General features: G+C 54.5%; 1 protein-coding gene across 1 annotated transcript in view; it reads right to left on the bottom strand.

Annotated features, from left to right (window-relative positions):
- The window catches only part of PDGFRB (platelet derived growth factor receptor beta), a 62,898-nt gene that overhangs the window by 9,620 nt on the left and 40,428 nt on the right, over window positions 1-12,850 (bottom strand). Inside the window, exons 14-20 of the mRNA XM_037907054.2 lie at window positions 12,197-12,307; window positions 11,099-11,252; window positions 7,244-7,410; window positions 6,848-6,966; window positions 5,655-5,777; window positions 481-592; window positions 45-144 (exon numbers count right to left, since the gene is read on the bottom strand). Of these exons, the coding sequence (XP_037762982.1) occupies window positions 45-144; window positions 481-592; window positions 5,655-5,777; window positions 6,848-6,966; window positions 7,244-7,410; window positions 11,099-11,252; window positions 12,197-12,307 (886 nt within the window). The remainder of the gene's footprint in view (window positions 1-44; window positions 145-480; window positions 593-5,654; window positions 5,778-6,847; window positions 6,967-7,243; window positions 7,411-11,098; window positions 11,253-12,196; window positions 12,308-12,850) is intronic.

Raw genomic sequence — 12,850 nt, 5'->3', positions numbered from 1 at the left:
TTGAGGAGATGTGGCCAGTGCAAACATGCACAGTGAACACTTACATCTCGTTGGAAGCATGGGTGGGTTTAGACATTCGATAGCCACATTTGATGGCATTGTAGAACTGCTCATTCATGGGTAGTTCAGGGTATGGAGTCCCACCTAGGAGGAGAAAGAAGAGTTGGAAACCAGACTAACGGGGAGTCTCCACCACACTCACACTGTCAGTGTTGTTATAAAATCAGCACTACCCTCCCTCCCTTCTGTTCACCATTCCTACCCCACCTTCATCGCCAGACCTGTGCTGGTCAGTGTGTGATAGGACAAGGCTCTGCCACAGAGGCCCCCTCATGGTATGGGTGGGATGGGACTCAGGGATTGGTATCTTTCTCCCAGGATGGGACTGGAGGGAGATTCAGGGACAAGCACGGGGGGACCTGTGTGGTCCTGGGAGGTAGGTTGCATTCTGTTGAAGGAGAGTGATGTCAGGGCACTTACCCAGAGTGAATATCTCCCAGAGGAGGATCCCAAAAGACCACACATCACTCAGGGTTGTGTAGAGGTTGTTGAAGATGCTCTCAGGCGCCATCCATTTCAAAGGCAGGAAGGTCTGTGAGGACGAGAGAGAGCAGGAATGGGTTAGGCCCATGAGTCAGCCAATCCCCTGGAGACAGCTCACTTCTGCACCAATAAGCAGGGAAGTTGGACACCTTCTCCTTGACTCTTCCTGGAGCCCAGTTTACAAAGATTGAGGAGAGCCCCTTGGAGCGACTCTTGAGCACTTTGCATCGACCGTTTTCCTTAGGGCCTTGACTCCAATTTCCCAGAGCAGGGTGTTACACTGACCCTTGTCAGATGGGCCAGGAGAACTGCAGTCCCCTTCACAGTTCCACTCAGTCCTGACACTTGCTGTGCCCCTGCTGAGGTCTCTCACCCCTCTCACACCATCACGGAGAGGTTCTGGCCTAGGGTGACCAGCTCGCAAGAGTGAAATATCAGGACACATTGGGCAAGTGGGGGGGCGGAGGGGGAAGAGAGCCACAGGTGCACAGCCCTGACCGGAGCCATGAGAGGGGGCGCACAGCCCTAGGAAGCTGCAAGAGGGGTGTACGGCCCCTGCTGCAGCCCGCACCACAAGCCATGGGGCAAGGACTCATGGCCCCAGCAGAAGCCATGGGGCCAGGGGCACAGGTTTCTCCTCCCTCCCAATGCCCTTTCCCACAGCCCCACCACCACAACTAAACAATGCCCCACACAGACCCCCACAGCCCAGTGCCCTGACACACAAAGATCTCCCCACTGCCAAGCACCCCCCAACAGGCCCCCATTGCCTAGCACCCCAAAACACACAAACCTCCCCCACTGCCCAGCGCCCCCCCCCCCAACACCTCCCAGACAGTCACTCCATGACACCCTGCCCCCTTCCCTGGCTGCACTCACCAGCCCTGCTGGGAGGTCTCTGGCTCCTAGGGTCAGAGCGGCTAGGGGGGTCTCCAGACTGTCCATATGCTGCGCCTGCCACAAGCGTGAGCTCCGTGGCTCCCATTGGCCGGAAAAAGCACCAATGGGAGCTGCCGGAGCCGCAGAGCGGGGCTTGCAGGTGCCAGCAGCGTGCACAGAGCCCCCTACCCCCAACCCCGACCCTAAGAGCCAGAGGGACCTGCCGCGGGGCGAGGTGGGGAGTCCTGGTGGTGCTTACCTGGGGCGGTTCCCAGGAGGCATCTGGCAGGTCCCTCTGGCTCCTAGGGTCGGGTCGGGTGGGGGCAGGGGTGGGGGCGGAGGGCTCTCTGCCCATTGCCAGTGCCTGCAAGCCCCGCCCCCACAGCTCTGATTGGGCAGGAGGGAGCTGGTGCAGCACGAGGAGACCCCCTCCACCTCTGTGCCCAGGGGCCGCCTGCACTGCAGGCTCCTGCCGGTGGGCGGGCGCCGGGAGCTGCCCCAGGAAGTGCCGCCACGCCAGCCCCAGGACTTTGGCGGTGACGGTGAGCGGTCCGTCCCCGATATCGGGACAAAGGGCGTCCTGACCGACGTGCGGTCGGGACGCGGGACAAATGGGTTAAAATCGGGACGTCTGGTCACCCTATTCCGGCCCTGCAAAGCCACCTCCCTTCCAGGGCTGAGTTCTCCTGCTGGGCCACTACATCAGCCTGGCAAAACGGACTGTTGCCTTTCTGAGACAGACCTGCAGCTGGTGCCAAAACGACCGCTCTGGGGACAGAAGGCCCCAGCAGCACAAGCTTCCCTCAGGTCCGCTCTCCGGTGCGCCTCCGCTCTGACCAGGAGAAGCTGCCTGCTCAGGTCAGGCACCAGCTCGATTTCTACATCCCTTCTCATCTCAGCCAACAGGCCTGCCTGCTGCAATGGAGGCTTTTGTGCCACGGATAGCCGGCCTTCGACTGAGTCTACTGACCCCAGGCCACTGAAATGCGGTCACATGACGACTTTCCACCCATCCCAGTCTAAGCAGGGTGTCTGAAACCTGGCAAATGTGCATCACTATGAATTAGGGTGACCAGATGTCCCGACTTTTATAGGGACAGTCCTGGTTTTTGGGTCTTTTTCTTTATAGGTTCCTATTACCCCCCACTCTGTCCCGATTTTTCACACTTGCTGTCTCGTCACCCTACTATGAATAGATCTGACAGAACAGGACCTGACTGGAGATTTCTAAGAAGCCGGGAAGAGAGGACCAAGATAGATATCCCTAGTCCTCTTCTCTCCGTGTTTCCTGTCTTTGGCCCAATCCGGCCCTGCCTCTATCAGCTTGCGTGCGGCTTTGGCTGCGTGGCGCCCTATGCTGGATGCGGATTTCCTTGCGCAACTGGTATCAAAAATAATCCCCAGGAAGGATTGCGAAGGGGCCTGGTTTCATTTCCTATTTTATCAGGAACAGCCGCGGTAGCAAAGCTGGATTGGAAAGCCCCAGCCCTGCTGTGGAGGGGGAAAAGGAGGGGCCTTGCCCCCTGCCCATGAGCTGAGTGGGTGGCCAAAGCTCCTGTGTTACACTGGCTGCTTCTGGCTTCCAAGCAACGAGGGCAGCTCACCTATCCCTGTCGAGCTCTCCACTCCCGGCTTCGCTTGGCTGGCAGTGATTCAGCAAGAGGAGGAGAGGGAACAGAGGAGCCCTGACACGATTCCAGTGTGGTCTGGTGGCTCAACCCCTGCACTAGCACTCAGGACCTAGGTTCTAGCCCCAGCTCTGCCACTCACTTGCTGAGTGACCTTTGGCAACTCCCTTCGCCTCTCTGTGCCTCAGTTTCCCCATCTGTAAAGTGAGGTAATGACACTGATCTCCTTCATAAAGCTCTTTGAGAGCTGCTGATGTGAAGATCTAGGGATTATTCATCTTCCCCCAGCACTGCCTTGTCTATTGGAATTTAAAACAAAGAGAACATCCTGGAGAATGCTCATTGGAACCAGGGGCTCTTTCCGACCTGAAAGACCCGAATCTCCTTCCTTGAAAGCACTCGCATGGGAGCTTGCAGAAAAGCACTTCCTCTTTCTGTGCAGTCGAGTGGTTAGAGCAGGGGCCTGGGAGTCAGAAGGTCTGGATCCCATTCCCAGCTCTGCAAGAAATTCACAGTGACGCAGTTTAGCCTCTCAATCTGAAGGATGATTCAGAGCTACTAGTCGCACAGGGATAGATGACGGGTAGTCCTGTGCTCTAGGGTCCTTGAACAAAAGGGGCTGTATTTGTGGGCAGTCATTACTGCTGTTGTCTAAGTTCCTGCATAGGACCCTAGAAAGCATGATCAAGTGGTTCCATTACAGGTAAAGCTGGGGTTAAAGTAAGAGCGGAAAGGGGGGGCAGAGAGAAATCTCCCCTTCCTCTCCCTGACTTGGGGGACCAGTGCTCCCACAGCTCCCACTCCTCTATGGTTGGCGGGGAGAGTTCCCCACCTATCTAGACTAACCAAGGTGTAACACCACGAGGCAAAGCACTCTGGGAACTGGGATGCAAATGGCACTAATTACCCTGAGCACTTGTTGCCATTTCAGAGACAGGAGAATACTTAAGGAGCTGACTGAGGATATATCTGAGCCATTAGCAATTATCTTTGAAAAGTCATGGAAGACGGGAGACATTCCAGAAGACTGGAAAAGGGCAAATATAGTGTCCTTCTATAAAAAGGGGAATAAGGACAACCCGGGGAATTACAGACCAGTCAGCTTAACTTCTGTACCTGGAAAGATAATGGAGCAAATAATTAAGCAATTTGCAAACACCTAGAAGATAATAAGGTGATAAATAACAGTCAGCATGGATTTATCAAGAACAAATCATGTCAAACCAATCGGATAGCTTTCTTTGACAGGGTAACAAGCCTTGTGGATAGGGGGGAAGCAGTAGATGTGGTATAGCTTGACTTTAGTAAGGCTTTCGATACTGTCTCGCATGACCTTCTCAAAAACAAACTAGGGAAATGCAATCTAGATGGAGCTACTATAAGATGGGTGAATAACTGGTTGGAAAATCATTCCCAGAGAGCAGTTATCAGTGGTTCACAGTCATGCTGGAAGGACATAATGAGTAGGGTCCCGCAGGGATCGGTTCTGGGTCTGTTCTGTTCAATATCTTCATCGATGATTTAGATAATGGCATACAGAATACACTTATAAAGTTTGCGGACAATACCGAGCTGGGAGGGGTTGCAAGTGCTTTGGAGGATAGGATTAAAATTTAAAATGATCTGGACAAACTGGAGAAATGGTCTGAAGTAAATAGGATGAAATTCAATAAGGGCAAATGCAAAGTACTCCACTTAGGAAGGAACAATCAGTTGCACACACACAAAATGGGACATGACTGCCTAGGTAGGAGTACTGTGGAAAGGGATCTGGGGGTCATAGTGGATCACAAGCTAAATATGAGTCAACAGTGTAACACTGTTGAAAAAAAAGCAAACCTCATTCTGGGATGTATTAGCAGGAGTAAACAAGACACAAGAAGTAATTCTTCCATTCTACTCCACGCTGATTAGGCCTCAACTGGAGTACTGTGTCCAGTTCTGGGTGCCACATTTCAGGAAAGATGTGGGCAGATTGGAGAAAGTCCAGAGAACAGCAACAAAAATGATTAAAGGTCTAGGAAACATGACCTATGAGGGAAGATTGAAAAAATTGGGTTTGTTTAGTCTGGAGAAGAGAAGACTGAGAGGGGACATGATAACAGTTTTCAAGTACATAAAAGGTTGTTACAAGGAGGAGAGAGAAAAATTGTTCTTCTTAACCTCTGAGGATAGGTCAAGAAGCAATGGGCTTAAATTGCAGCAAGGGCGGTTTAGGTTGGACATTAGGAAAAAATTCATAACTGTCAGGGTGGTTAAGCCCTGGAATAAATTGCCTAGGGAGGTGGTGGAATCTCCATCATTGGGGATTTTTAAGAGCAGGTTAGACAAACACCTGTCAGGGATGGTCTAGATAATACTTAGTCCTGCCTTGAGTTCAGGGGACTGGACTAGATGACTGCTCAAGGTCGCTTTCAGTTCTATGATTTTTTGATTTGTTGTCAGGATAATGGACTGTTTGGACTATTTGGGGAGTGGGGGAGGATCAAGGGAGTCAGGTGAGAGTTCTGCCTCCATCCTTGGGAAGAGAGATTTCCGCCTGGTAGAACAAGGCGTGTGTGTGCCTGCTGGAACCGGGCAGGAAGGGCTGGGTCCCTGACTCACGCTGCCTTTGGAGATGTAGTTGGAATCTCTCATGATATCTCTGGCCAGGCCAAAGTCACAGATCTTCACCAGCTTCCCCTCGCAGATGAGGACGTTCCTTGCTGCCAGGTCTCGGTGCACACACTGTAAGGGAGGAGACAGGGTGTTGTTAGAAGGGGTGCCCAGGCCACAGAAACACCTGCATTCAGAGCAACAGAAGGCGCCACAGAGGTTGCCATGGTACCAGAGCAAACCCCCACAGAGAGCAGCGAAACGAGCAATCTTGCAGATTGCAGATGGACAGTCGGAGTCTTGGAGCAGCAGGGTTAGGCCAGCCTGGCTTATGCCTTCACGTACCCCGGACATAGCATGCTCACTGGGTTTGCTCAAGCATCGCACTGGCACCAGCAAAGAAGGCAGGCTCCTCCGGTATCAATCCATCACTGAAGCACGGACAGTTGATACGGCTGGCATCTCATTTAATGCAAGCTGCCTGGCCAGGCATGTGAAGGGGACTGGGAGACCCACCAGAAATGTCACTCTGGGCTTCTCTCTAGGGCCGTCCCCATTGCTGTCACACCCCAGCTAAATACTTTTCCTAACAAACAACAGAGCTTTGGTTACATTCACAATTGGCTGAAGCTCAGCCAGTCAAATTAGCCTTGGAGACCCCGGGAGCTCTGTCCTCATTGGCAGTTCGGCTTTAATACCCACTGTTTCCAGAAGCCCTAGCGCTGCACCAGGGAGCCTGGCTGCTGGACGGGGGTCTGGAGAGAGCTCTGCCCCAGGCTGGGTTGCTTGTTCATTGGCACAAGACTGGCCTCTGGTGAGGACGCTTAGGCTGGCTCTGAGGAAAGGGCACCGGACAGCACCAGAACCACCCGGAGAGCGGTTCTAGGGGGCTGCAGGCTGGGGGTTTGGAAGGCAGTGCTTGGCCTGATTGGAGCCAGACCTACTTTAACATGTAGTCTGGTCACACAGGCCCCATGACAGTGCCAGAAAGTCAAGGCGGTCAGTAGCTATCCAATGCAAAGGCCTGTTCTCTCCTGAGGGAGGCAACATCGTCAGAGAGGCAGAGTCAGCTCCTGGTGAAGCCTGACTGAAGGTTTGGCTGGTCAAGAGGGCTTTCACATCACACAGCAAGAAGAAGCTTTGATTTCTTCCCTTTCAGAGTCAACTCCCGCCAAACCCACCTGCCAACTCAGCACACGTACGTTTTTGGACGCGAGGAACTCCATCCCGTTGGCCACCTGGAAACTAAACCCAACCAGGTCTGTGTAGCTGAGGAGCGGGGACTCATTTATCAGGGTCACGCGATCCGTCCTTTCGGGAGCTGGAGGGAGGAAAAGGGCAGAACAGAGGGACGCACAATGGCTGTTACCAGGCTCCCACACGGATTAAAGCTTGGGCTCGCGTCGGAGGGAACAGAAGTTGGTCTGGGGTTTTTCAGGCCTCCACAGAGCCTTAGTGTGGGAGAAACTGTGCCAGCACTGTTCTGGCTCAACAGACCCTGCGGGAATCAGCTCACATCCCAACCAGCTCCTAAAGCAAAGGAAACCAGTCACCCCGGCACAAACACCATCTCCCTCCCGTCCAGGGACTCCCGTTACCTGAGGGGGAATAGCTGTCCAGCTCGTAGGGGGTGCCGTAGTTGGAGGACTCAATGTCAGCATACTTGATCTCTCCCTTCATATCAGACATGGGAACGTAGTCCAGGAAGTCATCCTTGCTCATATCCATGTAGCCCCCGTCGCTTTCGACAGAGAAGGAGGTGAGGCTGGAATGGGGAAGCAAAGAAACCATTCAGAACAGATAGTGTAAGAGAAAGGTTGGAGTGGATTTCAGATTCAGAGAAGGGAGGCTTAATTTCTGGGACTGTGGTTATGGAGGGCCAGAATTCCAAACATAGGCATGGACAATTGCACACGTATCATTGCTCAGGCCTGAGTTGTGGGTGCAAATTCCGATGCACGAAGCAGGGACTGGCACTTGCATGGCCACATGTGAGCAAATGCCCCCTTTCCACATGCACCTGGGAAATTTGTTGCATATCTGAGGTGTGCACATATCCACACATGCCTAAGGGCAAAAATCGGAGTCTGAATTTCCTTCTCCCTCCACAGGAGAGGGGGCCACCCCAGCTGGGGCTACGGGGAGCGCAGGTACATTTGAAAGCCCTGGAAATGAATGACTCTGAAGACTGAACTGCCCTCTTCTCTTGGGAGAGGTGGCAGGAGCCACACTAAACTGAATTTTTAAAATCCTCATTCTTTAGTTAACCACTGGGTCACATCTCCTACAAGGCCTGAGCCCAGCCTCTCTAAGCACACTTGCAATTTGGTGCCTACACGTTTTCCTGTGTGAGTTTTTGCACAGGAGTCCACTCACATTGGTGCAGGTGAACGGGGTCCTTAGAGGGAGGCCTGTGGTCTGTATGCAAAAGTGCGTGCAAATTTGCCTGCTTACTCTTGCGTGCTCGTGTGTAGGCGGGCAGCTGGGCTGGAGCAGAACAGCCCTTGCTGGGAGTGCAGCACCAGTCTTTAAATGGTTAATGCTAACCAAACTCAAGTTTGGCTCTGTGCCTTTAAACTAGTCAACACAAGAGATGACTGCTTAGTTATAGTATTTAAGCAGAAGCCAAACCCTGCCCTGCCCTGCCCTGCCCTGCCCTGCCCCGCCCCGCCCCGCCCCTAGTATTCTGGGCTAGTACTAAGAACCTCCTCTTCTGTTCCTCTCTCACTCGGCACTGCCCAGTTCAGACACAGGCAAGCCTTCTTAACTGGTGTGCTAGCTCCCTATTGGTCAGTGCCTCCTCATGGCCCTTCTAGGCCCCTGGAGGACTGCGTCTCATTGGTAGCCTGGCCCTGAGCAGGTTTTCCTTAAGCAGAAGAGTGCAGATCTGGGCCAGGCTGTCAGGGACCCAAAGCCTCTAGCAGGCAGCAGAGAAGGCCTGACAGACCCCATCACAGTGTGCAAATGAGGTGATGGTGCATATCTAATTAGCCATTTACATGTGCTGCTATGGTAACCCTGTACACAAAACCTGAGGTCTCCTTTTGGGCCTGACTACCTAAATAGTAACTATCCATTTTAGGGTTGCTAAAGGCCCCACCCCTTCTCCGAGGCCCCGCCCCTGCTTGCTCCATCCCCCGTCTCTCCGTCATTTGCTCTCCCCCACCCTCACTCACTTTCACCGGGCTGGGGCAGGGGGTTGGGGTGCGGGAGGGGGGTGATGGCTCCGGCTGGGGGTGTGGGCTCTGGGGTGGGGCTGGGGATGATGGGTTTGGGGTGCAGGAGGGGGCTGGGGTGTTGTGGGGGTGTGGGCTCTGCCTGGGAGAGTGGGCGCTGGGATGGGGCCAGGGATGAGGGGCTTGGGGTGCAGGAGGGGGCTGGGGAGTTGGGGGGTGTGGGCTCCAGCTGGGGGGATGGGCAGTGGGGTGGGGCTGTGGATGAGGGGTTTGAGGTGCAGGAAGGGGCTTGGGTGTTGTGGGGGTGTGGGCTCCACCTGGGGGGGTGGGTGCTGGGGTGGGGCTGGAGATGACGGGTTTGGGGTGCAGGAGGGGGCTGGGGTGTTGGGGGGGTGTGGGCTCCGGCTGGGGGTGTGGGCTCTGGGGTGGGGCTGTGGGGCTAGGGGGGATGCTGGGGGCGCCAGGGATGAGGGGTTTGGGATGCAGGAGGGAGCTGGGGTGTTGGCTCCAGCTGGGGGAGTGGGAAGTGGGGTGGGGCCGTGGATGAGGGGTTTGACATGTAGGAGCGGGCTAGGGTGTTGTGGGGGTGCAGGCTCTGGCTAGGGGGGATGCTGGGGGCGCCAGGGATGAGGGGTTTGGGGTGCAGGAGGGGGCTGGGGTGTTGGGGGGTGTGGTCTTTGGCTGGGGGGGGTGGGCAGTGGGGTGGGGCCAGGGATGAGGGTTTGGGGTGCAGGAGGGGGCTGGGAGAGGGTGCTGGGCTTTTGCGGGGGGTGTGCGAGCTCCAGGAAGGAGTTTGGGTGTAGGATGGGACTCCGGGCTGGGGCAGGGGGTTGGGGTGCAGGAGGGTTGTGGGGTCCCAGCAGTGCTTACCATGGCTCCCAGGAAGCGGCCGCCAGGTCCCTGTGGCCCCTAGACGCATGGATGGCCAGGGAGGCTCTGCAGGCACCGCCCCCACAGCTCCTATTGGTCACAGTTCTCAGCCAATGGGAGCTGTGGAGCGGGCACTCGGGGCGGGGGCAGCACATGGAACCTCCCAGGCCCTGCCCACCCAGCGCCTAGGGGCCGCAGGGACCTGGCGGCCGCTTCCAGGAGCCGTTCAGAGCTAGGGCAGGGAGCTTGCCTTAGCCCTGGGCCCCTGCTGCTCCGCCGACTGGGCTTTTAACAGCCTGCTCAGTGGTGCCGACCGGAGCCGCCAGGGTCCCTTTTCGACCGGGGGTTCCAGTCAAAAACCGGATGCCTGGCAATCCCAATCCATGTAGACTGCACAAATGCAATTGGCATGCAGAAATCCAAGGTTTTGCACCTGCCAAAACTCCCCTGAAAAGCTGCGGTATGCACAAAATTCTAGGTAGCATTTTCAAGGCCTTAATTTGAAGACTGAAAGCCCAGATTAATGTTCTTTCGTTCAACATTTATTATTGCCTCATCTGACTTGAAATGGAAACTGCAAGAGCTTCCATCAATGTACTGAGCGCCTGTCTTGTTTCACTACTGCTTCTGTGCACTGGGACAAAACACTGCTTTGTAACGTCCATCTGCGATGCCTCTCAGTCAATCCGCACAGAGATTCCCACACCTCTTACGGCAGCCGGACAGTAACAGGACTATCTTCCGTTGTTTCAGCCGGGGAAGAAGAGCTGTCACAAAGCTGTGCTAAATCTGCCCACTTCAGCACTGAGCTCAACAGGACCTGTTCGGCAAATGCAGAGCTAAAAGCAGAAAATTCCAGGGCGGGACCCAGATCCGCAAAGGTATTTAGGTTCCTACCTTCCATTGAAATTAATGTACTGCAGATCTGGTCCATAGGTTAGCCTACCCTTAAGTCACCAGTCTTCCCCGGTGTGAACAAGAGAACATAATCTGTAGGGTTTAGGACAGGACCCTGCTGTGGCTGGCTGGGATGGTTGCATGCATAAAGGGAATAGAAGGCAGGGGCACCAGAACAGGGGGGGCCATGGCCCCGCCCCACTTTTAAAAGTGGGAGGGGATAGCCCTCCCACTTTATCATGTTGTGGGAGGAGGGGCTAGAGAGAAGTGAGCAGGGGGTGAGTCTTGGGGGGAAGGGGCAGTGCAAAGGCAGGGCCTCGGGGGAAATCAGAGTGCAAGGGCGGGGGCTCAGGGATAAGGGGCGGCGCAGGGGCAGGGCCTTGGGGGAAGGGGCAGGGCCTCAGGGGGAAGGGGCGCCATGGGGGGCGGGGCGATTGTCTGAGCGCCATTGGCCCCCCTACTTTTAGAGACCTTCTGCTGCTCCTGAGAAGGCTATTACTTTAAAGGCACCTGTACACCTTGTCCTCTTCGGAGGCATTCCCATCCACCTCCATCTCTCGCCTTGCTTTCTCAGTGTAGTACTGGAGGAAGGTGTGTTTGTTCCGGAGCAGGTAATCCACGAGGTCTCCGTAGCGGCAACACTCCGTTATGATATAGATGGGGCCTGCAGGAGAGGAGAACGCTTGACTCAGTGTGGTGTGGGCTTGGGCCCTTTTCTTAGCGACCACAGCTGGGTGGGACAGGCGGTTCCTGTCTTGTGAACATTTTCAAGATAACGAAGAATTTCCCTGTCCCGAATTAGGATGAAAAGTTAAATCTTGCGAACTGTCATGAACTGGAAACCCCCTTGAAACGTTTGGTTCTGGGTCAGCTGGAACATTTCATTTCAGTTTCGACCATTTTTTATTGACAAACAATTTTATTGACTACGCTTAGCTTAAATTTCAAAACAAGTCACTTTGAGACAGAAAACTGGTATTTTTTATTGTGAAAATGTCGACAATTTCTACACTTTTCAGCATTTTTTTTTTTGTTTGAAAAATTTGTCTGAACTGACTTCTTCCTGAGAACAGGTTCAGTCTGACAAATCGGCATTTTCTAGTGAAATTCCCGACCGGCTTTACTGCCAACCCCTTCACAAAGAGGTGTCTGCACATTCTCACAACCACTTGTAAGGGGACTCAGGAAGCCCCAGGGAGGAAGGCCCCTTGCTTTGCTGGGGGTTTGGGACACTCAGATGAGTGGAGAGCAGGCAGGACCACTGGCCTTCGAGTTTGGAGCACCGTCGGCTACCTGGGCTCTCCATGGGTCATGCTACTGGAAGGAGATCGGATGGAAATCATTTTCTTATACCTGCTGCTGGAGGGGGATGGACACGCAGCAGGGAGGAGTGGAGTCTGGCAACTCGCGCAGAGTTTTCTCCCATTCAGGCAGCAGGCCCATGCGGACAGATGGGCCGGGCTGCCTAAACTCAGCCTGGTCACCATACTAAGGGTGGTGACCTCTAAGCAGGATGCTAATGTTTGGGGCAGTAGGGGGAGGGGACGGGTACCAGCTGTGATGAAGGGGGGGCCATGTCCAGGGGAGGGCAGGAGAGGGGACAGGTACCTCCTTTGGTGCAGGCTCCAAGCAAGTTGACAATGTTTAGGTGAGGTCCCAGGTGGCTCATGATTTTCAGCTCAGACATCAGGGCCTGCTTCTCGCTGGTCCTGGCGGTAGCTGTTAAACGGACCCATCAGTAAGATGAAATAAGAATGCTGAGGTGTGAGAGATGCGAGCATGACCCTGACACATGCACATCCACAAGGAACTGGTGTCACATACACAGCACTGGGTCGTCGGAGGGAGGGGTGCTCTGAGCACAAGGCTGGGAGCCGGGAGCTCCTGAGTTCTTATCCAGGCTATGATACTGACATAAGCAACTCCCTCTGCCTACCTAGACCTTTGCCTTTTGGAGAGAAGGCAAGAAAGACAGTGGTGCTTAGAAATAAATCCCTGTCCGTGCTAGGCAGGGGCCACAGAACCCTGCTAGAATCACCTGTGAGTGAACAGACGTGTAGCTAGCACAGTCCTGATCCCACCATGGGCAGGGCTGGGAGCGGTGAGACAATGACTGACCCAGCTGGCGTCTATGCAGAGGGAGGGAATGTCTCCCGGTGAGAGGGAAAAAGCAAGGGAGAGAGAGGGAAGGAAGCAGTGGGGGAGAGCAATGGAAGAGGGGTAGAGTGGCAGTGAACGAAGGGAAGAGATGGTGGGAAACTC

Source organism: Chelonia mydas, chromosome 8, assembly GCF_015237465.2.
Source record: "Chelonia mydas isolate rCheMyd1 chromosome 8, rCheMyd1.pri.v2, whole genome shotgun sequence".
NCBI lineage: Eukaryota > Metazoa > Chordata > Testudines > Cheloniidae > Chelonia > Chelonia mydas.
Note: the sequence above shows the minus strand (reverse complement) of the source record. Positions and strands in the feature narration are given on the sequence as shown.